At 42.1% G+C, this 20,664-nt stretch overlaps 1 protein-coding gene across 4 annotated transcripts in view; it reads left to right on the top strand.

Annotated features, from left to right (window-relative positions):
- The window catches only part of RNF150 (ring finger protein 150), a 275,434-nt gene that overhangs the window by 176,719 nt on the left and 78,051 nt on the right, over positions 1–20,664 (top strand). For 3 of the 4 annotated variants that reach the window (XM_025268100.3, XM_025268102.2, XM_044930463.1), the window contains exons 3-4: positions 8,114–8,200; positions 10,400–10,482. In XM_025268100.3, coding sequence (XP_025123885.1) covers positions 8,114–8,200; positions 10,400–10,482 — 170 coding nt within the window. The remainder of the gene's footprint in view (positions 1–8,113; positions 8,201–10,399; positions 10,483–20,664) is intronic. The other variant, XM_025268101.3, reaches the window with a different exon arrangement.

Genomic DNA, 20,664 nt, shown 5'->3' with positions numbered 1-20,664 from the left:
CATTTCCTCCTTGCCCTGTACCTTCCCCTGGCCTGCAGGCTCTCTTATGGAGTTGAAGCAAGGGTGCTTGTTAGCAGACACCACGCGCAGCCTCATGCTCCCTCTGGATCCAGTTCTCCTTGGCTCAGGGTCTCTGCTGTGCTGTGGCTTTCACTCATTTAGCTTATCGTTGATGAAGCTCTGTCCTCTTTTCTCCAGGGCCAGGCTGCTTGGGGATCTTGCCGTCAGCCAGCCTGTGGATGCCTGAGTCCAGTGTCTATTTCAGGCTCCCTATCCACAGAGCTCACGGAGGTGGCTGGACCCCTGTACTCCATTCCTGAACAAACCCTGTGGCCCGGAAGAGCCCATGAAAGCAGCCCATGAAAGTGTTAGGGTACAGGTTGGCTCGGAGCACACACGGGACCCTTAGGTGGGCTGCTTTTCATAATGTCATATTCCAGCCAACAGAGTCTCAGCTCCGACCAAGCCCAGACCTCTCTGCTACATAATCAAACATAGACCCAGACATACATGGGACCCTCTCAGACAGCTAAGTGAGGATCTAGGATACTACCAAGGCTGATGTGTTAGGAGCTGGAACCTTGTAAGGATGAATAGAGTGTTTGCTATCTAACTCTGGTTTTGGAGCAAAGTAGAATCAGAGACTTGGGCAGGGCAGGGTCATGAAACAGAAGGACAGTCCAGTGTAGGCAGAGCTTAGGAATCTTGGGAGTCAGGAACTGGATCTAAATCACAGATATAGGAACAGTGGTCCAGCCTGCCGGGCGGAACGAGGTGAGAGGAAGTGAGGAAATGGTGCGGAGGCACACAAAGCCTTTTCCATCACACTCTCACCTATAAAGTGTGCAAAGACACTCGAGTAAAGGTGGCACGATGGTGTGGGAAGGGGAGGTGCAGCCCACTGCCCACTCTCACACATGGAGAACCCCATGAACAGCATGAAAGGTTCTATATGATTAAGAAAAACATCTGCTTACTGTCTAGCACATGCCAAGGCTACTTTTACATGCTAGGCCATGCGTCTCCGTCTCCTCACGAGTCCTCATGATGGCCCTGGGTCAGCACTGTAAGGAAGTAGTGCCCTGATGTCACCAGGGTGGACTCGTACCTGGCGTTGCCCAGATACCTCTCAGATCAGCCCTGAGAGCCTGGGTTCCCACAAGGGCTGCAGATGAGAAACCACACGTATAAGGACTGGAGGCATTGGATACTTGGCCATTCTACTCATCTGTTTGAGAATTGACTGCCTGATATCAGGATCATGGTTTCTATTTTTATTTTATATTGGAATATAGTTGATTAACAACGTTGTGTTGGTTGTAGGTATACAGCAGCATGGCTCAGTTATCTATTATTTTTCAAGTTCCTTTCCCATTTAGGTTATTATACAATACTGAACAGAGTACCTGGTGCTATGTGGTAGGTCCTTGTTGGTTATCCATTTTATTTTTTAAAACCTTTTTATTTTGCATTGGGGTATAGTGGAAAATTCTGAAAGAGATGGGAACACCAGACCATGTGACCTGCCTCTTGAGAAACCTATATGCAGGTCAGGAAGCAACAGCTAGAACTGGACATGGAACAACAGACTGGTTCCAAATAGGAAAAGGAGTACGTCAAGGCTGTATATTGTCACCCTGCTTATTTAACTTCTATGCAGAGTACATCATGAGAAACGCTGGGCTGGAAGAAGCATGAGCTGGAATCAAGATTGCTGGGAGAAATATCAATCACCTCAGATATGCAGATGACCACCCTTATGGCAGAAAGTGAAGAGGAAGTGAAAAGCCTCTTGATGAAAGTGAAAGAGGAGAGTGAAAAAGTTGGCTTAAAGCTCAACATTCAGAAAACGAAGATCATGGCATCTGGTCCCATCAGTTCATGGGAAATAGATGGGGAAACAGTGGAAACAGTGTCAGACTTTATTTTTGGGGCTCCAAAATCACTGCAGATGGTGATTACAGCCATGAAACTAAAAGACATTTACTCCTTGGAAGGAAAGTTATGACCAAACTAGATAGCATATTCAAAAGCAGAGACATTACTTTGCCAACATAGGTCTGTCTAGTCAAGGCTATGGTTTTTCCTGTGGTCATGTATGGATGTGAGAGTTGGACTGTGAAGAAAGCTGAGCGCTAAAGAATTGATGCTTTTGAACTGTGGTGTTGGAGAAGACTCTTGAGAGTCCCTTGGACTGCAAGGAGATCCAACCAGTCCATTCTGAAGGAGATCAGTCCTGGATGTTCATTGGAAGGACTGATGCTAAAGCTGAAACTACAATACTTTGGCCCCCTCATGCGAAGAGCTGACTCATTGGAAAAGACCCTGATGCTGGGAGGGATTGGAGGCAGGAGGAGAAGGGGGCGACAGAGGATGAGATGGCTGGATGGCATCACCGGCTCGATGGACATGAGTTTGGGTGAACTCCGGGAGTTGGTGATGGACAGGGAGGCCTGGCGTGCTGCAATTCATGGGGTTGCAAGGAGTCGGACACGACTGAGCAACTGAACTGAACTGATAGCTGATCAACAATGTTGTGATAGTTTCAGGTGAACAGAGAAGTGACTCAGCCATATGTATACATGATCCATTCTCCCCCAGACTCCCCTCCCACCCAGGCTGCCACATGACACTGAGCAGAGTTCCCTGTGCTATACTTATGGCCTTATTGATTATCCATTTTAAATATAGCAACGTGTCTATATCAATCCAAAACTCCCAATCATAGTATTTAGAATTTTAAGGGGACACTAGATGTAATGAATTTGAGAAATAGAGATGTTAAGTGATTTTTTTTTCCCCAAGGGCACACAAGCAGGTTTTTTATTTCAAGGCAGGGTGGCTTCCAATGACCAAGCTTCCTTCTCAGTATAGGTCCTGAGGAGCCCTGAACCACGAGGAGGATCACCAGCCCCTCCATCTGTCACAGCAGAAACATGAGGAACGCCCGACCATGCTACTATGTGAAGATTGGCCCTTTGGGGCTTTGGAAATAAAGATTAGTTGCTAGGCCCTTTGTCATATCTATTTTGAGATTCTCCACCTCAGGGAGCTTCCCAGAGGATGCTAAGGGGTCTTCTTCATTCTACCCACTAATGACCTCTGTGTCCGGGGACCTCTATTTGAACCTTGAGCTGGGGAGCCAGATCCGATACTCTTGATCATGAGCACCAATATGCACCATGGACCACCCTCCCCTTCCACCAGGATGTTAAGAAGCCCTGGGTACCTCATTTCCCAGGTGCGCCACTTTGGCTGCTATCCACTGATTCTTACCGTGCTAATAGAAATCCTGAGTGCTGTGTGCTAAGTTGCTTCAGTCGTGTCCGACTGTTTTGCAACCCCGTGGACTGTAGCCTGCCTCTGTCCATGCGATTCTCCAGGCAAGAATGCTGGAGTGGGTTGCCATGCCCTCCTCCAAGGAATCTTCCCGACCCAGAGATGGAACCCACGTCTCTTACATCTTCTGCATTGGCAGGCAGGTTCTTTATTGCTAGCGCCACCTGGGAAGCCCCTTATAGAAACCCTCTGGTGGTAAAGCAAAGCCAGTGGGTAGCATTCCTGCCATCTTTGTGGCCAGTGAGCCTGCCTTGGGCCATGTGCCGGGACTTTGTCTCACTGTCTCCGAGGATATCCCACCTTGGACACAAGAACTGGATCTGCATTCTGAGAACCAAGGGACTTCTAGTAGATAGCAGCTTCTTCAGATATGGGCAGATCAGATAAAGTGAATCAGGTTCTTTTTTTGTTTTTTTATAAGCAGTATTGCCACTGAGGCCAATCCAAGGAAACCAGACCTGTGTTGTATTGTTTTACCTGAGGTCAGGTAATGGCATTCAGCCAAACTTTCTTGAAAGAGCTCCCTCTCCCTGAGAATGGCTTCTTCTATTATTTGCATATGCATGGTCCATGCCCCTTGGGTTTCTTTTGCATATATTGGTGCTGAAGTTTTGTTGGAACCAAAGAAGTAGTGGAATTTAAAACAAACTTGGATTTCACAAGGAAAGAGAAAGGGGAGGGGATAGAAGTGGGCGAGCTGTCTGCCATCAAAGGAGGGTCTGTAGGTGGTGATGCTTCTGTCTCATAAAGGAACAGGAACCAAAGAACAGGAACCAAAACGGTCTCTGATTGATGTTGGCTGGAGGAAGCTCAGAGCCCTCAGGGGACACAGAGCAATTCGCAGAGTATTTGGTGAGGTCATTAGCCATTGGTTTGCTCTGTTTCCATAATTCAGGTCTCAAGGGATCTTTGCCTCCCAGTTCTGTTCTGTATGGATGACAGTGATGAGCTGATAAAGCTGGAAACAGCATAAGTTTACATACCGAAGGTTACTAATAAGGGGAACTAAGGCATAGACTATTTAAGTGACTTGGCCTAAGTCACACAGTAAGTAACAGAAACAGGAGCAAAAGCTGAGTTTCCTAACTCCCAACCATCGCCATTTCCTCTACAACTCTTCCCAGAAAGAAGAACCCTGGGATTTCCCTGGTCGTCCAGTGGTTAAGAATCCTCATGCCAATGCAGGGGACACAGTGCGATCCCTGGTCCAGGAAGATTCCACATGCTGATGGGGCATCTAAGCCCATGCACGACAACTACTGAAGCCCTCGTGCTCTAGAGTCCATGCTCTGCAAGAAGAGAAGCCACCGCAGAAAGAAGCCCACACACCACAGTGAAGAGCAGCCCCCGCTGGCCACAACTAGAGAAAGCCCACATGCAGCAATGAAGACCCAGCACAGCCAAAATTAAGTAATTCACTTTAAAAAGTGATGGTGATTTTACCCCATGTCATGTGTGCATAAGCAACTGTAAGCCATCACCTTGTGGGGTCACCATGGCTGCCAAAATAGTCTGCATCTTTTATCCATCTTTCTAGACGGATGGAGGGATGATCTGCGTCATAGAAATTGATTAGACTGGCTGTGCAATGATCTCTGTCCCATCCAGCAGACCTGGGAGGATCATTATTATGTAGGAGAGCAAGTGAGGAAGTGTCAGAGTCAGCCGTGGCCACATGAGCCTTCACACGGCTGGGACAATTCTGTTTACGTCTATGATGCCCTCTCTTCACCTAGAACATGAAAACACCTAGTTATTTTTCTGCTTGGTTATGATGGTGATGATAATAATCAAATGACTATAAAATATAGCTGTTGGGGAAGAAAAGGGGGGCAGTTACAGTACAGAATTAGCATTTCCCTTGTGGCTCAGATGGTAAAGAATCTGCCTGCAATGCAGGAAACCTGGATTTGAGCCCTAGGTCAGGAAGATCTCCTGGAGAAGGGAATGGCAACCCACTCCAGTATTCTTGCTTGGGGAATTCCATGGACAGAGGATCCTGGAGGGCTACAGTCCATGGGATTGCAAAGTCAGACATGACTGAGTGACTAAGCACACGATAGATTTATTCAACCCAATGAACTAGGAGGAACAAAAGCGCGACTTGATGCTGTGTTTTGGCATACTTATTCCTAGTTTTTTCTCACCTTGACTGCATTTCTCTTTATAATCCAGAGAAGGACAAGAGGGGAATGTCTTTATTTTTCTCGATTTCTTAAGTACTTTGGAGCTAGCTAAATTATACATCTTGAGTTGAATTGGAGTCTGTCATTATTTCCCATCCTTGTTGGTATTTATGTCAGACTTTAGTTTTCTAATAAATGGTTCTGTGTTTATTTTCCATAAAGCTGTTTATCTTCATTGTTGTCAAGGAACTAATAACCTTGGTAAATATTTTCTTTTACCTTTTTCAATCAAATGATGAGTGCGTCTAATTATCAAGATGTCTCAACTCCTGACAGTTTTTAATGAAAGGTGTAATATGATTTGAATCTGGCTGGGTTAGAGAAAATCTGTAGGAGCCCCCTGGAGAAGGGAGAGTAATCCTTACTTGAAACAAAAGGCCCACACAGACCTGAGGTGGTCCCTGCGTCTGCCTGAGGTGGTCCCCACGCCGTCTATTGGCATCACATCACTGCATTTCTGAGCACCACAAAGGACAGAGTCTGTTTTGTGATGGACTTTGGGTTCCAGTCTCTAGATTCTCTCTTCAGACTATGTGTAAGACTTGTTTTGAGCACAGCCTATAGACTTCCCACTCACTGATACACAGTGCAGTTAAAAACCCAAAGATTTAAGAGATCAACTGTGGAAGTAACAACTACCTTATTTGGGCCATTTTATTAAGAATGTTTATGTCTTTCTCTGATTAGTTTGCATTTTAGAAATCCAAACTAGTTGTTTGAAAATTGTTGAAAATGAGACAATGGTTTTATCCAGAAGTAGTATTCCTGATTTTCATGTCACTTGAGAAGAAATGGAAACATGCTTATATTGACAAGGTTTAGCTGCCTGCAAATGGTCATAGCGTTTTTTAAAACTTTACAGCGCTTTTCCTTTTATTTTGTCAGTCCAGAACTCCTATAGAAAAAAAAAAAAAAAAAAACACAAAACCTAGTTCTACCAGGTCCCTTAGTTATCATCTATATCTCAGAAGCTGGTTTTCCATATTTTCCAGCTGTCTAGATCATCTCTTCTTCCCCTTGGAAGTGCAGACTTTATATCCTTCATCAATCTCTGCCGAAATATGATCCTTTTTCTCCTCAAAAGACATATATGTAAGTTTTGCTTACCTGTCCTAACTCTGTGATATTAAACAGTTTACTTAAGTCCCAGTTCATTCTATAAAATAATATTTTTCTCATGGGGTTATTGTAAAGGAAAGCTGATATTGTATATAAAGTTTTAACATGGTACTTAGGATATGTTAACTGTTCATCACATGCTCAGTTGCTCAGTCGTGTCTGGCTCTTTGCAACCCCAAAGACTGTAGCCTGCTGGGCTCCTCTGTCCATAGGATTTCCCAGGCAAGAGTCCTGGAGTGGGTAGCCATTTCCTCCTCCAGAGGATCTTCCTGACCCAGGGATTGAACCCATGTTTCCTGCTTTGGCAGGCAGATTCTGTACCACTGAGTCACCAGGGTAGTATGTGCTATTTTAAAGAAGAGAGAGAAGCTTGAGTGTTATTTCAAAAGGAACAAAGTTAGTGAAAACAAGTACTTATTCTGTTTAAATGTTTGCCCCATTTATCTTAGTCCTTCAAGTATGTTTCACTGCTGCAAACGCACATCTGTCACAAACTAGAAGATAACAACATGTGGAAAATTCACAAGCACACAAGCAAACTGATTTTTTTCCTTGAAAGATTAAAATATAATTCTCTCCCCATCTTCTCCCTCTCCCACTCTTCCAAATTGCTCTATTGTTGCATTACTGCAGGAGTCATTAGGACAGTAACTTTCTCTATTAAAAAAAAAAGAGTACATAATACATTGTTTCTTAACATGAATGATGGTAGTTACTCAGGTGTTCACTTTATAATTATTAGCTAACTGAGTATGTATACTTTATGTATCTTCCTATGTGTATACTCACACACACAATGGAGATGAAATTGGCATATAAGAAAGTGATGGGATAGAATTTGTTGTTGTTCAGTCACTAAGTTGTGTCTGACTCTGTGACCCCATGGACTGCAGCACGCCAGGCTTCCCTGTCTTTCACTATCTCCCGGAGTTTGCTCAGATTTGTGTCCGTTGAGTTGATGATGCTAGATAGAATAGTACAAACCAAATATAAGTCTAGGTTGGATATATATATATATATAGCAAAGCAAACTGTGTAAAATTCCAAATTGAAAGGAATATGAAAGCAATAAACCCTGATTTTGAACAAAAGATGAAAACTATTCCAACTACTCCAGACTGGCTATCTCCATGTCACAAACTGAATGGCTAGAGTAGGGCAAATTATGGAACTTTTCTTCTTCTCTGCATGGATACAACCTGCACTGGAGTCGCTGTGGGACAGAATCTTCCCATGTCATCTTCCGTTTGCTTAACATCAGGCATGAAGAGCTTCTCTCTATGACTGAACTCTTTAATAGACCACAGTGAGCCAAGCCACTTTGCACAGAGGTCACTGCCCCATCTCCTCCAGCCATCTTCGTTAACATTCCTGCCACTTGTGCATGATTTCAGAGATAGCTGCCATGGTTTACTGAATGCTATCAGACACGAAGTTAAGAATGAGAAGTCTTTATTACTAACAAGCAGCTTTTGGTTTTTCAGCGTCGACTGGGAGATGCAGCAAAGAAAGCAATCAGCAAGCTCCAGGTCAGGACCATCAAGAAGGGTGACAAGGTAACAGCCTCTTTTCTTTTTGTTGTTGCTATTGTTCAGTTGCTAAAGTCATGTCTGACTGTTTGCGACCCAGTGGACTGCAGCATGCCAGGCTTCCCTGTCCTTCACTGTCTCCCGGAGTTTGCTCAAACTCGACCACTGAGTTGATGGTGATGCTGTCCAACCAAATCATCCTCTGTCACCCCCTTTACCTCCTGCCCTCAATCTTTCCCAGCATCAGGGTCTTTTCCAATGAGTTGGCTCTTTGCATCAGGTGGCCAAAGTATTGGAGCTTCAGTTTCAGCATCAGTTCTTCCAATGAATATTCAGAGTTGATTTCCTTTGGGACTGATAGGTTTGATCTTCTTGCAGTCCAAGGGACTCTCAAGAGTGTTCCCCAACCCCACAGTTCAGAAGCATCAATTCTTTGGTGCTCAGCCTTCTTTATGGTCCAACTCTCACATCTGTATATGACTGCTGGAAAAACCATAGCTTTGGCTATATGGACCTTTGTTGGCAAAGTCTTTTCTTTTTGATGAGGAGCTATTTAAAGCTTCTGAGTTTCCTAGCAACCAATGTAGATAAGAAGATGAGGGAGGGAAATACATGCTAATAGTTTTCCTATAAGCATCTGTTATTATGCCCACTGTTATTAAATATAATTTAAGGCAGTTTGTAAAATGCATGCAATGGGACCGTAAAGTCATTGGAGAAAAAATATGAGAAATTAAAAAGTAAATTTAGGAAAAGTAGATAAAACCAGGATGAAATAGTACACAGATTCATTACCTGAAATGAAAAGCAGACATGGGTCCAAAATTTAGGTTGGGGCTTTCTGGCAGCCAGTGCAAAGGAGAAAATATTCAATATTCAAACGAATCTGAGTACCTTATTCCAGTGTCCCACTAGATAAAAATGAAATGCCTGTTCCTGGAATTATGACTTAAGAAAATTTTTCCATGAATCCTTGCACGAAAAGCATTTTTAGGTGCTAAGTGATGTATTCCACTTAAGTCTGCAGTTAATGCTGATGGCTCAGTGGTAAAGAATCTAACGCAATGCAGGAGACGTGGGCTCAGTCCCTGGGTCAGGAAGATCCACTGGAGAAGGAAATGGCAACTCACTTCAGTATTCTTGCCTGGAGAATTCCATGAACAGAGGAGCCTGGCAGGCTACAGTCCTTGGGGTCACAAAGAGTCGGACATGATTTAGCAACTGCTGCTGCTGCTGCTGCTAAGTCGCTTCAGTCGTGTCCGACTCTAACTAAACAACAATTAAAAAAGTGCAAGAAGCATAGTTAGTCCCCCTGAAACCGAGTTTCCAGAACCCCAAAGTTATGACAGCAGAACTCATTCCAGGACAGTCATTCTAGAACTCTCTAGCTGTAGGATGATGACATAAAGCCAAAAGCAGAAGCATAGCCTAAGGAAGGACCACGATGCAAGCTGGTCAGGGCCCGCAGACCTCTAAAGACCTCCGTTCTCCCCAGGAGAATTTTTCCCCCAGGAGAAACTTTAGAGCAGTGGATTGCAGTCCATGAATGTGGGGCTCCTTGAGCCACTGTGAGAGATTCACAGCTCTACTTGTATTTGAGGTGTTGTCTCTAGTGTGAATAATTGATTTGTCTCACTAATTAGGTGCTACTGGTTTTCAGTATATAAAAATACCTTTGAGCTTAATAGGATAAAATTCATTTTAAAAGCATCACTAAATTTAAAGCATGTTTTTTCAGTACTTTTTTCCTCCTCAAACAGAATAATAAAAGAACAAGGACTGTTACATAAGTAACGTATTACAGGGTGTTGAAAGAGATTTAAGTATTTGAAAAGAAAGCTGGAACCACTATTTTAGAGTTGTATACATTAGATTTCCGAGGAATGATAGATTAAATATCATTTTGATGAGTCCCCATGAATAGCATTTCTCTCATCCTTGAGACTTTGCTATGTCACCTCTGATTATAATAAGTAGCATGATTAGTAATGGTACATTAAAAAACGATTTCCTTGTCAAAGCTCTTGGCGTGGAACCAGGAAACAAAAAATGGAGGTTGGAAGGACTAGAAACTAAACCAGTGCATAATAAATTATGGATTAAGACAGCCAGCTTCGAGAGAATTGAAAGCTCTGCTCCAGGCAAGCTCTCCTTTGGCTTGTTGCTTGTGTGTTTACAGAAGTTGAAGCTCGCAAAGCAGGCTCATCTGTGCTTTCTGTGTTGCAGGAAATGGAGCCGGATTTTGACAACTGTGCCGTTTGTATTGAGGGGTACAAGCCCAACGATATCGTCCGGATCTTGCCCTGCCGGTGAGTGGCTAGCTGCCTGCTTCTGACTGGGGCCTGTGTGGAGAGTGTCTGCTGGCCTCTCTGGTTCCGACCTGCTTGGCCTAGCCCTGCAAGGTCAGTCTGCCCAAACACGGCTGGGGTTCAGGAAGAAACAACCAGCACTCTTGATTCGTTTCGTATAACCTTTCTCCTTGGAAACATTCTGTCCTGTGAAATTAGCACTGTTTTCCCATCCTCTTCATACCAAACTAAGGCTCTGTGACCTAGAACCTCATGATGCACAGTTGGACCATGTAGCTCCAAGTTCAAGTTTTTCTTAACAGCAGACCTGTAATACTCAAAATCATCCCCGCTTTTACAAGTGCTATTTTATTAAAATAATAAACTCTTAAAAATGTCTTCTGGGTGATCATGAAGGGATCAGCAACCAGACTATAGTCAGGAGTGGGCAGGAAGCCAAAGGCAGACTTCCTTTTCCTTTATTTTTTGTTGACAAAAAGAGAATGTGACAGTAACCCCCACACTTCTAGGATCTAGAGTAGAAGAATGTCAACAGATGTAGTTGGAAAACTGCCTGGGTGATTTTCATAGAACTCTAGTCCGTCTATAGATTCTTTTTATACAATTCAAATTAAATAAACTTAAATACTTCGATAAAATATCTTAAAAGTTGCTTAAAGCTTCTTTAGTGTTTTTGCATCTATGCAAGTGTCCTAAAAATATAAATTAAATTCTGCCTTAGAGAAATATTCTTCTCTTAGAAATCCTGCCTTTAAAAATTCTCAGAGTATTTAAGTAACTAAAGTAGAAAACAGATACCGCCAAGATATAAAACAATTCATTTGGTCATAAAACAATGCAATGCTAAGAACTATTTATTAGAAACAGAAGAAATCATGCCTTAGAGGAATGAGTTTAATAATCCCAAAATGACAGAGAAGTGACAAAAAGGAACAAGATACTCAAATAGATGCACGCACTCCAAGGGGAGTGAATGGGCTTGAAATGCTTTCACGCAAATTGATCGGTAGGAAAACAGGCCTGTGGAAAGTGCACTCTGGTGGCCCCAGCTGAAGCCTTCAAGCGGGATTCGCTTTCCTTAGAGATGCTTGACCATCTCTAGAACAAGTCATAAACTGGGATACATCAATACTTGGCAGCGTCCTTCATATGAGGGTACTATAGATAAGTTCTCTCCCTAGACATTATACTTGGTATTTGCTTGGTGATTTCTGAAACGCTGGCCAAGAATGGTGATAAGTGAACTGCAGAGAGCCTCTCCAGATAGTATCGTTCCTCTCTGCCGTATTTTATTAGGGGTTTTATAAAGCCTCCTAGCTATAGGCAAGGAAAGTACTTGCTTTTACTTTCCTTTAGAGATGGCTTAGTGCCCTGTGAGGCTCCTACTAATAAAAAATAGCCAAAGCTAAAATTAAAGGTCAGTGTCATCTTTTCCCTGAATATCGAAAGAACTTTACAAATGTAATTAAGAAAATCTGTTTTAAGGACATCTTTAGGCTTACTTTAGCTCCGTCATTCATATTTTATAAAACAGCTTATTCACTGAGGGCTCTTTCATGAGTATATTTCATGTGACTGCATATAATTGCTAGAGGCTACATAATATCCAGGTCATAAATGTACCACAGTGTAATTTACCATCCTCCTGTTGTGAACCATTTGGCTGATTTCAGTTTTTAATTATGACAAATTACATTGCTTTTGCAGTATTTAGATGGCTGTAGTATATTTTTCCAGATCTCCTTTTATAGTATTTTTGTGGAAATATTAACCAAGACAAAAATAGCACTTTAATATTTGTCACACACACACAAATCTTTAGGAACTTTCATTTTATTTGTGCTAGCTCTTGCCCCAGCACATTCATGGTGGCTCACAGGGTAAAGAATCCGCCTGCAATGCAGGAGACCCGGGTTCAATCCCTCGGTCGGGAAGATCCCCTGGAGAAGGAAATGGCAGCCCACTCCAGTACCCTTGCCTAGAAAATTCCATGGATGGAGGAGCTTGGTGGGCTACAGTCCACGGGGTCGCAAAGAGTCAGACAGGACTGAGCGACTTCACTTTCTTTCTTTCACGTTCTTGCCCCAGGTCAGTTCAGTTTGGCCTCAGGCTCCTCTTTATTGAGTCATCATTTGTTTCTCCGTTCATTCCTTCATTCTTTCTGCTTCAAGTTCCTCACTGTCCATCTGCCTTTATTCCTTCCTGTGGGCCCTGCTTTAAATAACAACAACAAAAAAAAACTCAGGTTATAGTTAGTGTTTGATCTTAGAGGAGCCACCCAGTCCTACTCTTTGAAGCGCTCCTCCAATTTTTCCATGAGGCTTTTAAAATCAAGATATTTTTATGCCTGTTGCTGGTCTCTGCCAGACAGTTTGCACTAATGGATGTTATCAAACAAATGCACTGGCATTTGCTTTTTGCTAGATAATTTCCTCTGGGGCATTATTAAGCCTTTGCTCCTATGAACCTCGTAGACTCTCTTTCCCATTATTTCCAGGCTGACTCATCCACAGAATTCTTTGCATCTCCTTGGAATGAAAACTGTTTTAAAAAATGTTCCAGCATATTCTCTCTTCTCTCCCCCTCTTTATTGTGGCCTCTTAATTCCTGACATGCTGGGCGCCTCTTCCCTATGGTTACCATTCACAGAGTCTTTCCAAATCACGCATCACTTGCACCGTGACTTTTGCAAGATCATCCTCTTGACTGTGTCTCTTTTAAAGGCACTTGCACAATTAGGATGAATTAATAAATGATTCTTCCTCTTTGTAGTCATGGTAATTGTTCAAGTTAAATTGTGCACATCTTCATGGACTACTTCTTCCCCTTTGTTCTTTCTAAGTCGGGTCCTTCTCTAGCGCTTGAAGGCAAGCCTATCCGTGGGGTGAGCCTAGACACACACATTTAATGTGAGGGAGGGACCCACAGTCGCACACAGAACACCTCAGGTCTAATTTTTGAGGTTTGGAGTTGATCCTAATATACCACTAAGATATTTTCCAAGGAACTCCGGTTTTGCTGTAGCATACCTATGCCAAAGCATACAATTCACTGTATTTTTAGGCTGGCTTTTGTGACTCAGGTTTGAACTTGCAGTTACGATATTTAGCCACAAAAGAGATCTTACTGAAGTTCTGTTGCCTTCTCTTGTCCAGAGAATAAGCTGGGCTTTCTGAGTCTTCCGTGGCTTTTATCCTATGGTGTCTGAACTGTCCTTCAATGGTTATTCATCTCAATCTATTTAACTACCCAATTTCAAATGCAGTGTTTCAGAAAGAGCATGATCTCCTTGGGCAGAGCAAAAGTCCCTGTTTGCCATTTTTTTAAAAAACAAAGCAGAATTTCCCTTGTGGTCCAGTGGTAAAGACTCCACCCTTCCAATGCAGGGTTAAAGCCCTGGTGATGGAACTAAGATCCCACACAAGGCAAGGCAAAAAAAAAAAAGATTAAAAATAAAAAATAAAAACAAAGCAATGTACGCATGCTTTCTCTAAGTTGCCTATACAGTCCTTTCCTATTGCTATTTTACTGCTAAAAGCATTGTCACTAATTTGGGAAGATATTAGTTTCATCTACTGTCTTTCCCTTTGTTTGCAAACTCTGCCCTACAATTCAGGAAAAATTATAAAGCTCCTTGGCAATAAGCAGACCCTTGCCATATTCTTTTTAGTACCTAAATGCTTTATTTGAAACCACAAACATTTCTTTTGTAGCAACTGTTTACCAGGAATAGTGTGAAGTATCAGAAATGAAAAGATAGATGGCATGGTCCCTGCTTGAAAGGGAGTCAGGCTAGTGAGAGAGAGGTGGGGATTTAACTAACTGGTCACAGCACAGAGGGTCATATACACAACAATAATAACAAAACAAATTAAAAATCTGGAGGAACTAGTACCAGGCACAGGAAGTTAAGAAAGGCTCTGTAGATTTAAAGGGGCTTCCCTGATGGCTCAGTCAGTAAAGAATCCACCTGCAATGCAGGAGACATGGGTTCAGTCCCTGGTTTAGGAAGATCCCCTAGAGGAGGAAACGGCAACCCACTCCAGTATTCTTGCCTGAAGAATCCCATGGACAGAGGAGACTGGTGGGCTATATAGTCCATGGGGTCGCACAGAGTCAGACACGACTGAGCAAACACAGCACAGAAACAAATGAGATGTCCTCATATTTTCTAACCATGATTGTTTTGCCCTTTACATCCTCATTTTGGAAAATTTGTCAAAGGATAAATATTTAATCATCTGTGTAACTTCCTCATACAGGGATCCACTGCTGACACTTTTATCATTTCCTTTTATTTGCTGTGCCTGTTTTGTATAAGTTTGACATACTGCTGTCAACAGCAATTAATATCCTGCTCTTTCAGTGCTTCCCTTGTGGCTCAGCTGGTAAAGAATCCACCTGCAATGTGGGAGACCTGGGTTTGATCCCTGGGTTGGGAAGATCCCCTGGAGAAGGGAAAGGCTACCCACTCCAGCATCCTGGCCTGGAGAATTCCATGGGCTGTATAGTCTGTGGGGTTGCAAAAATTTTTGTCGGACAAGACTGAGCGACATTCACTTTCACTTTCTCTTTTAATATCCTGCTGTTTTCACTTAGCATTGAAAGAATTTGCTAGAAATAGTACTAAGTTATCTGTGGCTCATTTTGACCTTCCAACTCCTTAGGCAGAAGCTGATCAAAATCTGAGTTGAATAAATCAACCAAACACCCTGAATGTTGGCTCTTACTCCTCAAGAATCAGGGCCACTTTTGTGGGCCCATCAGAATTGTCCACTAAGGTAAAACCTGAGTGTGTCCTAACTCCCTTTATCTCATTCCTTAGTAACCCATCGATGAGCTATTCATGTCTCGTCATCCCAGCCCCTGAGAGAGAAAAGCAGTTTAGCCTAGACAGACAATAGAGTTTGTCTGGATAATAATGGCCCGTGGAGGCTGTGTGTCTTGCTGGCTTATTATTGTCACAGTTGGATTACAAATAAAATCCTCTAAAACCCAAGTTAATATCTTAGATAGCTGCGCCTCAAGCATTTAACCAGTTCGTACACAAAATGTACTTACCGATTGCCTTCTGTAGTTACGATTTGTAGATGGTGCTTCCTGGAGGCTTCTGTAGGTGGCGCTGTTGTCAATACTCCCAGCACTTTTTCTAGGGTCTTTGTATTTTGGAGCCAGGGAACGAGGTCAGCGAGCGGCTCTGCAGGTCCATGGCTTGTTGGACTCCTCAGCCTTCACAATAGGATTGTTTTGTCCTGAACAAGCTCACCCGTTAGAGATTTCTGGAAGGGAGTGTGTATGTGTGCATGTGGTAAAATATATGTAGCATACAGTTGATCATTTTAGCCCTTTTTTAATGAGATTTATTTATTTTTAAATAAATAAAAAGGAGGATAATTGTGGATATAAATTAAAAGGAGGATATTTGGAGGATAATTGTTTTACAGTGTTATGTTGCTTTCTGCCACATATCAACATGAATCAGCCATAGGTACACCTATGTCACCTCCCTCTTGAACCTCCCCCACCATTTTAACCATTTTTAAGTTTATATTTCAGTGGATTACAGCACAGTCCTCAGCACATTCATCTCCACAAGAACTTCATCTTTCCAAACTGAAAGTCTGTAGCCGTTAAACATTAATAATATTATTAACTCTCCATTCCCCCAGTCTGGAGTTGTGTGTGTGTGTGTGTGTTTTAATGTAGGCTTGATTTTTATTAACAGAAGACAATGTCAATGGACGAATTAGATTTTGACTCAAGAATCTAATTTAAGTTGCTTAGCTAAAAATTGGTTTTTATATATTCAATTCAAAAATGGATGGTGAATGGTAATTCTGCGTATTTCTGGTTTTGTTATTAGTGCTATTTGTTGTGGTTTGGTTGCTCAATTGTGCCTGACTCTTTGTGACCCCATGGAATGTAGCCCGCCAGGCTCCTCTCTCCATGGGATTCTCCAGGCAAGAATACAGGGGTGGGTTGCTATTTCCTTCTCCAGAGGATCTTCCCAACCCAGGGATTGAATTTGTATCTCCTGCATTGGCAGGCAAGTTCTTTACCACTGAACCACCTGGGAAGCCCCGTTATTACTATTATTACAATACTAATACGATGCTACTCTTATTATTAGAACTGTTACTGTTCCTCTTACTATTACTGACATCGTTACCACCATCTATTCTTCTCTGGCTTTCTGCAATAGCCTTCTCCCTGATCTCCCTACTTCTACTCCTGCCCCTTAATCATTCATTCTGATGTCTGTTTTTGATTATCCAGCTAGATTAACTGGACCTTGGGTACTTTTTTAGTGAGTACAAATTTAAACTCATTAAGTGTATCAGAAGTATGACTTTAAAATTACACTGAAGTATAATTCTGTCTTCTGTTTCTCTCAAAAGGATTTCTATAACAAAGTAAATTCATAGAAAATTAAGAAGGTACACTATCTCATATTCGCTTTTTACAGGAGAGTTAACTAGGGCAATTGCCACTGATTTTTTTCAGGAATTACTGTAAGAAGCAATCTTAGGAATTTTGCCATTGTAGCTCTTGTTAGGATTTTCTACTCTGATTTCATTGTGAGGACTCACCAGAGCAGTTCACACATATAATACCTACCTTTCTCCTGAATGGGAGAATGTTTTTATGCTGTGGATACAAAATTGTGCTGTTTTCCAGATTTTTTCCAATGTTTTGTTGATAGAAAGCCAACAGCCAAATCTGTAGTCCATCCCATAGCCAAAAGGGATTTTTTAGCTTCATCCCTGACTCTGTTTTATGTTTCTATTCTTATTTTTCTTCTTCCGCCTTTTTTTTTTTTTTTTTTTGGCATCCCTTTGGATATCTGCATCTCTCCAGTCACCTTAAGTCCTTTCTACAATAAACATTTTCCATGTGTTTAAAACTTTCTCAGTGTCGTTTTTAATTGATATATAATATCCCCTGTGCCGTAATTTGATTTGGGACAGTTATGTCATTTCCTCCTCCATACCCACGTACTTCTTTTGCTGTTACAAATAAGGCTGTGATAAATAGCTATGTGTGTGTGGACCTTAGTTACATTTCAGATCATTTCTTTGTTTCTAAGGTTACAAATTCAAATTGCCTGGTTGCTTTCCAGAAAGTGGTACTGAAGGAATGTTCCAGTCAGTCAAAGATAAAAAGACTACTCCAAGTAATATCCTAGAATTGTCAGAATATGATGCACATGTCAGACTTGCCACGTGGCTCAGTGGTAAAGAACTCGCCTGCCAATGCAGGAGACACGGGTTCAATCCCTGGGTCGGGAATATCCCCTGGAGTAGGCAATGGAACCCACTTTGATATTCTTGCCTCAAAATTCCATGAACAGAGAAGCCTAGTGGGCTACAGTCCTTGGCGTCACAAAGACCTGGACGTGAATGACTGAGCAACTAAGCACATACAGACACACACATACACACATACAACACCCATGTCAAGATAATGGTGGAGAGATAGGCCAGTCCAGATCACTTGGGACCTGAATGCTGAGGAGCCAGGGTTAAAGCCAACTTCTGAGGTACCTGCTGAGGAGTCCAATTTGTGTTTCATAAACAGCACACTGGCAGCATGTGGAGTGAGGCTTAAAGGGATCTGACTGGGGTCAGAGGAACCAGTTAGAAGACTATGGCAAAGTCAAAGCAAGAAGTGCTGGAGGCCTGACTGGAGTGTTGGATTTGGACGTGTAGGGAGAAGGATCTAGTCTAGTCAGAGGAGATTCAGGAGGTAAACCTAGCCTGAGTCAGCCATTTGGAATACTTGAAAATAGCTGCCCCTGTCAGATGGTGACTGATAGATACATCTGTATTTGTTTTCATTTAAAACCTGCTCATATCTTTCCATTTGGATTCTAAACAATAGAAAAAAATCCAACAGCTAGCTCACTACTACTCAAATACTGTAACAGAAGAAACATTTAAGAACCAAAACAGGTTTAAACAGATTTTGTTTCTCACTCAAAAACAAAACAAAAAACACTTGAGGACCAGCATTGGCTTATCTTTTTAAAATTTTCTTTTGAGTTATTCATCCCGCAACAATCCCATAACTGGGCCTTTTAAGCAAAGTTCCATTTTGGATAGACAGTCGTTAGATTCTGTGTGTAAATGCTGCACTACCCTTTCTCTTTCTCATTTCTTTGCTTTAGAAATGAGCCTAATTTTCTATTGTATCTGTGTAAGAGATCTCTTAAGTAATTCAGAACAAAGAATATATCATACCATTTCCTTTTTTTCTTTTTCTTTGAAACTTAAGTCTACAGTTTTACAAAGATCAGAACATGACTAACAGCGCTGGTGTTGAAAGAGATGAAATGGAGATTTAAACACAATAATATACCAGGCTAAAAGGCGCAAACAGAATAAATGGTTATTGTTAAAGTAGAAAACAAATTAATAGAGAAGGAGCAATAAAGCTTACATGCGCAAATCAGGGCAATAGATTCACAATGTGCAAAGGAATTTCTCATGACATTCCAGCCTCTGAGTCAGAGAAATACTGAAAGGGGTAAGCCTGGAGATTTGGAAAAAGAATTTCTGAAGGCTGTTAAAAAGTCAAGGCCTAGATTTGGTCTTCTAACGCAGTGAATTCTCGGAAGGTCTGTTACATACCACATGTCTAGAATCAGCAAGAGGCTTATACTTCATTTTTGTCCGTCTACCTAAACAACCAACTGCTTTCCTTTCTCAGTTAATGTGACTGACATATGTATATTTTTAACATGGATTTAATCATTGACTCCTCAGATAGTAAATGCATTAACTTTTGTCCCTAAGGACATGTGGTATTTTCCTTTACAAGAGAAACAGCTCTGGGAGAGATCTAGTAAAAAGGTATATGGCACGGACTCCCCTGGTGGTCCAGTGGCTAAGACTTCAAGCTTTACCACTAAAGGGCCCAGGTTCAGTTCCTGGTAGGGGAACTAGATCCCACATGCCACACAATAAGACCCGGCACAGCCAAGTAAATAAATAAATAATTTTTTTTAAAAAGATGCATGACAAACAGAAGAGGGATCCACTTGTAAAGCTTTCTGAACAAACGTGAATCCTAAGGCTCCCAGAGTGACTTGCCCGCTAAAGGACCACCATCCTTAAGTTCAAATTAGTAAGATTTACAGAGCTAACATACGTGAAAGCGCCATGCCTGCCTGCCGAGTGTGTGACTAACAGTGGCTTGCATCTGCTGGGCCTCTCTCTCTGCTTTTTTACTGTGTCCCAGAGAGTTTCCTTGTTCTTGTTGGATTCTTCCAATCAAATGCACCTGGACAGCTCATAGCCTCCCCTGCTTCCCCTGAAATTTTCATGTGGGCCTCAGATCTTGGGTTCTTTAATGACAGCCTAAGGCAACAGAACAGCTGGGACTCTGATATTCATCTCTGAACTTAGGGCTCTCATTCAGTCTCCCTGCCAGACACAACATGGTCATAACACAGAACATAATATAAAGAAGAATTATAACTTGATGTAGACATGAGTGGAAACCATAATTACAGAAAACTAACCAAACTGATCACTTGGAACACAGCCTTGTTTAACTCAATGGAACTATGAGCCATGCCATGTAGGGCCACCCAAGACAGATGGGTCATGGTGGAGAGTTCTGACAAAACGTGGTCCACTGGAGAAGGGAATGGCAAACCACTTCAGTATTCTTGCCTTGAGAACCCCATGAGCAGTATGAAAAGGCAAAAAGATAGGATACCGAAAAGTGAACTCCCCAGGTCAGTAGGTACCCAATATGCTACTAGAGAAGAGTGGAGAAATAGCTCCAGAAAGAGAAGAAGTGGAGCCAAAGTGAAAACAACACGGAGTTGTGGATGAGACTGGTGATGGACGTAAAGTCCAATGCTGCAAAGAGCAATATTGCATAGAAGCCTGGAATGTTAGGCCCATGAATCAAGGTAAATTGGAAGTGGTCAAACAGGAGATGGCAAGAGTGAACATTGACATTTTAGGAATCAGTGAACTAAAATGGACTGGAATGGACAAATTTAATTCAGAAGACCATTATATCTACTACTGTGGGCAAGAATCCCTTAGAATAAATAGAGTGGCCCTTATAGTCAACACGAGTTTGAAATGCAGTACTTGGGTCCAATCTCAAAAACAACAGAATGATCTCTGTTTGTGTCCAAGGCAAACCATTCAATATCACAGTAAT

This window comes from Bubalus bubalis, chromosome 17 (assembly GCF_019923935.1).
Source record: "Bubalus bubalis isolate 160015118507 breed Murrah chromosome 17, NDDB_SH_1, whole genome shotgun sequence".
In the NCBI taxonomy this organism is placed as follows: domain Eukaryota; kingdom Metazoa; phylum Chordata; class Mammalia; order Artiodactyla; family Bovidae; genus Bubalus; species Bubalus bubalis.
This window is presented reverse-complemented; position numbering and strand designations above follow the sequence as displayed.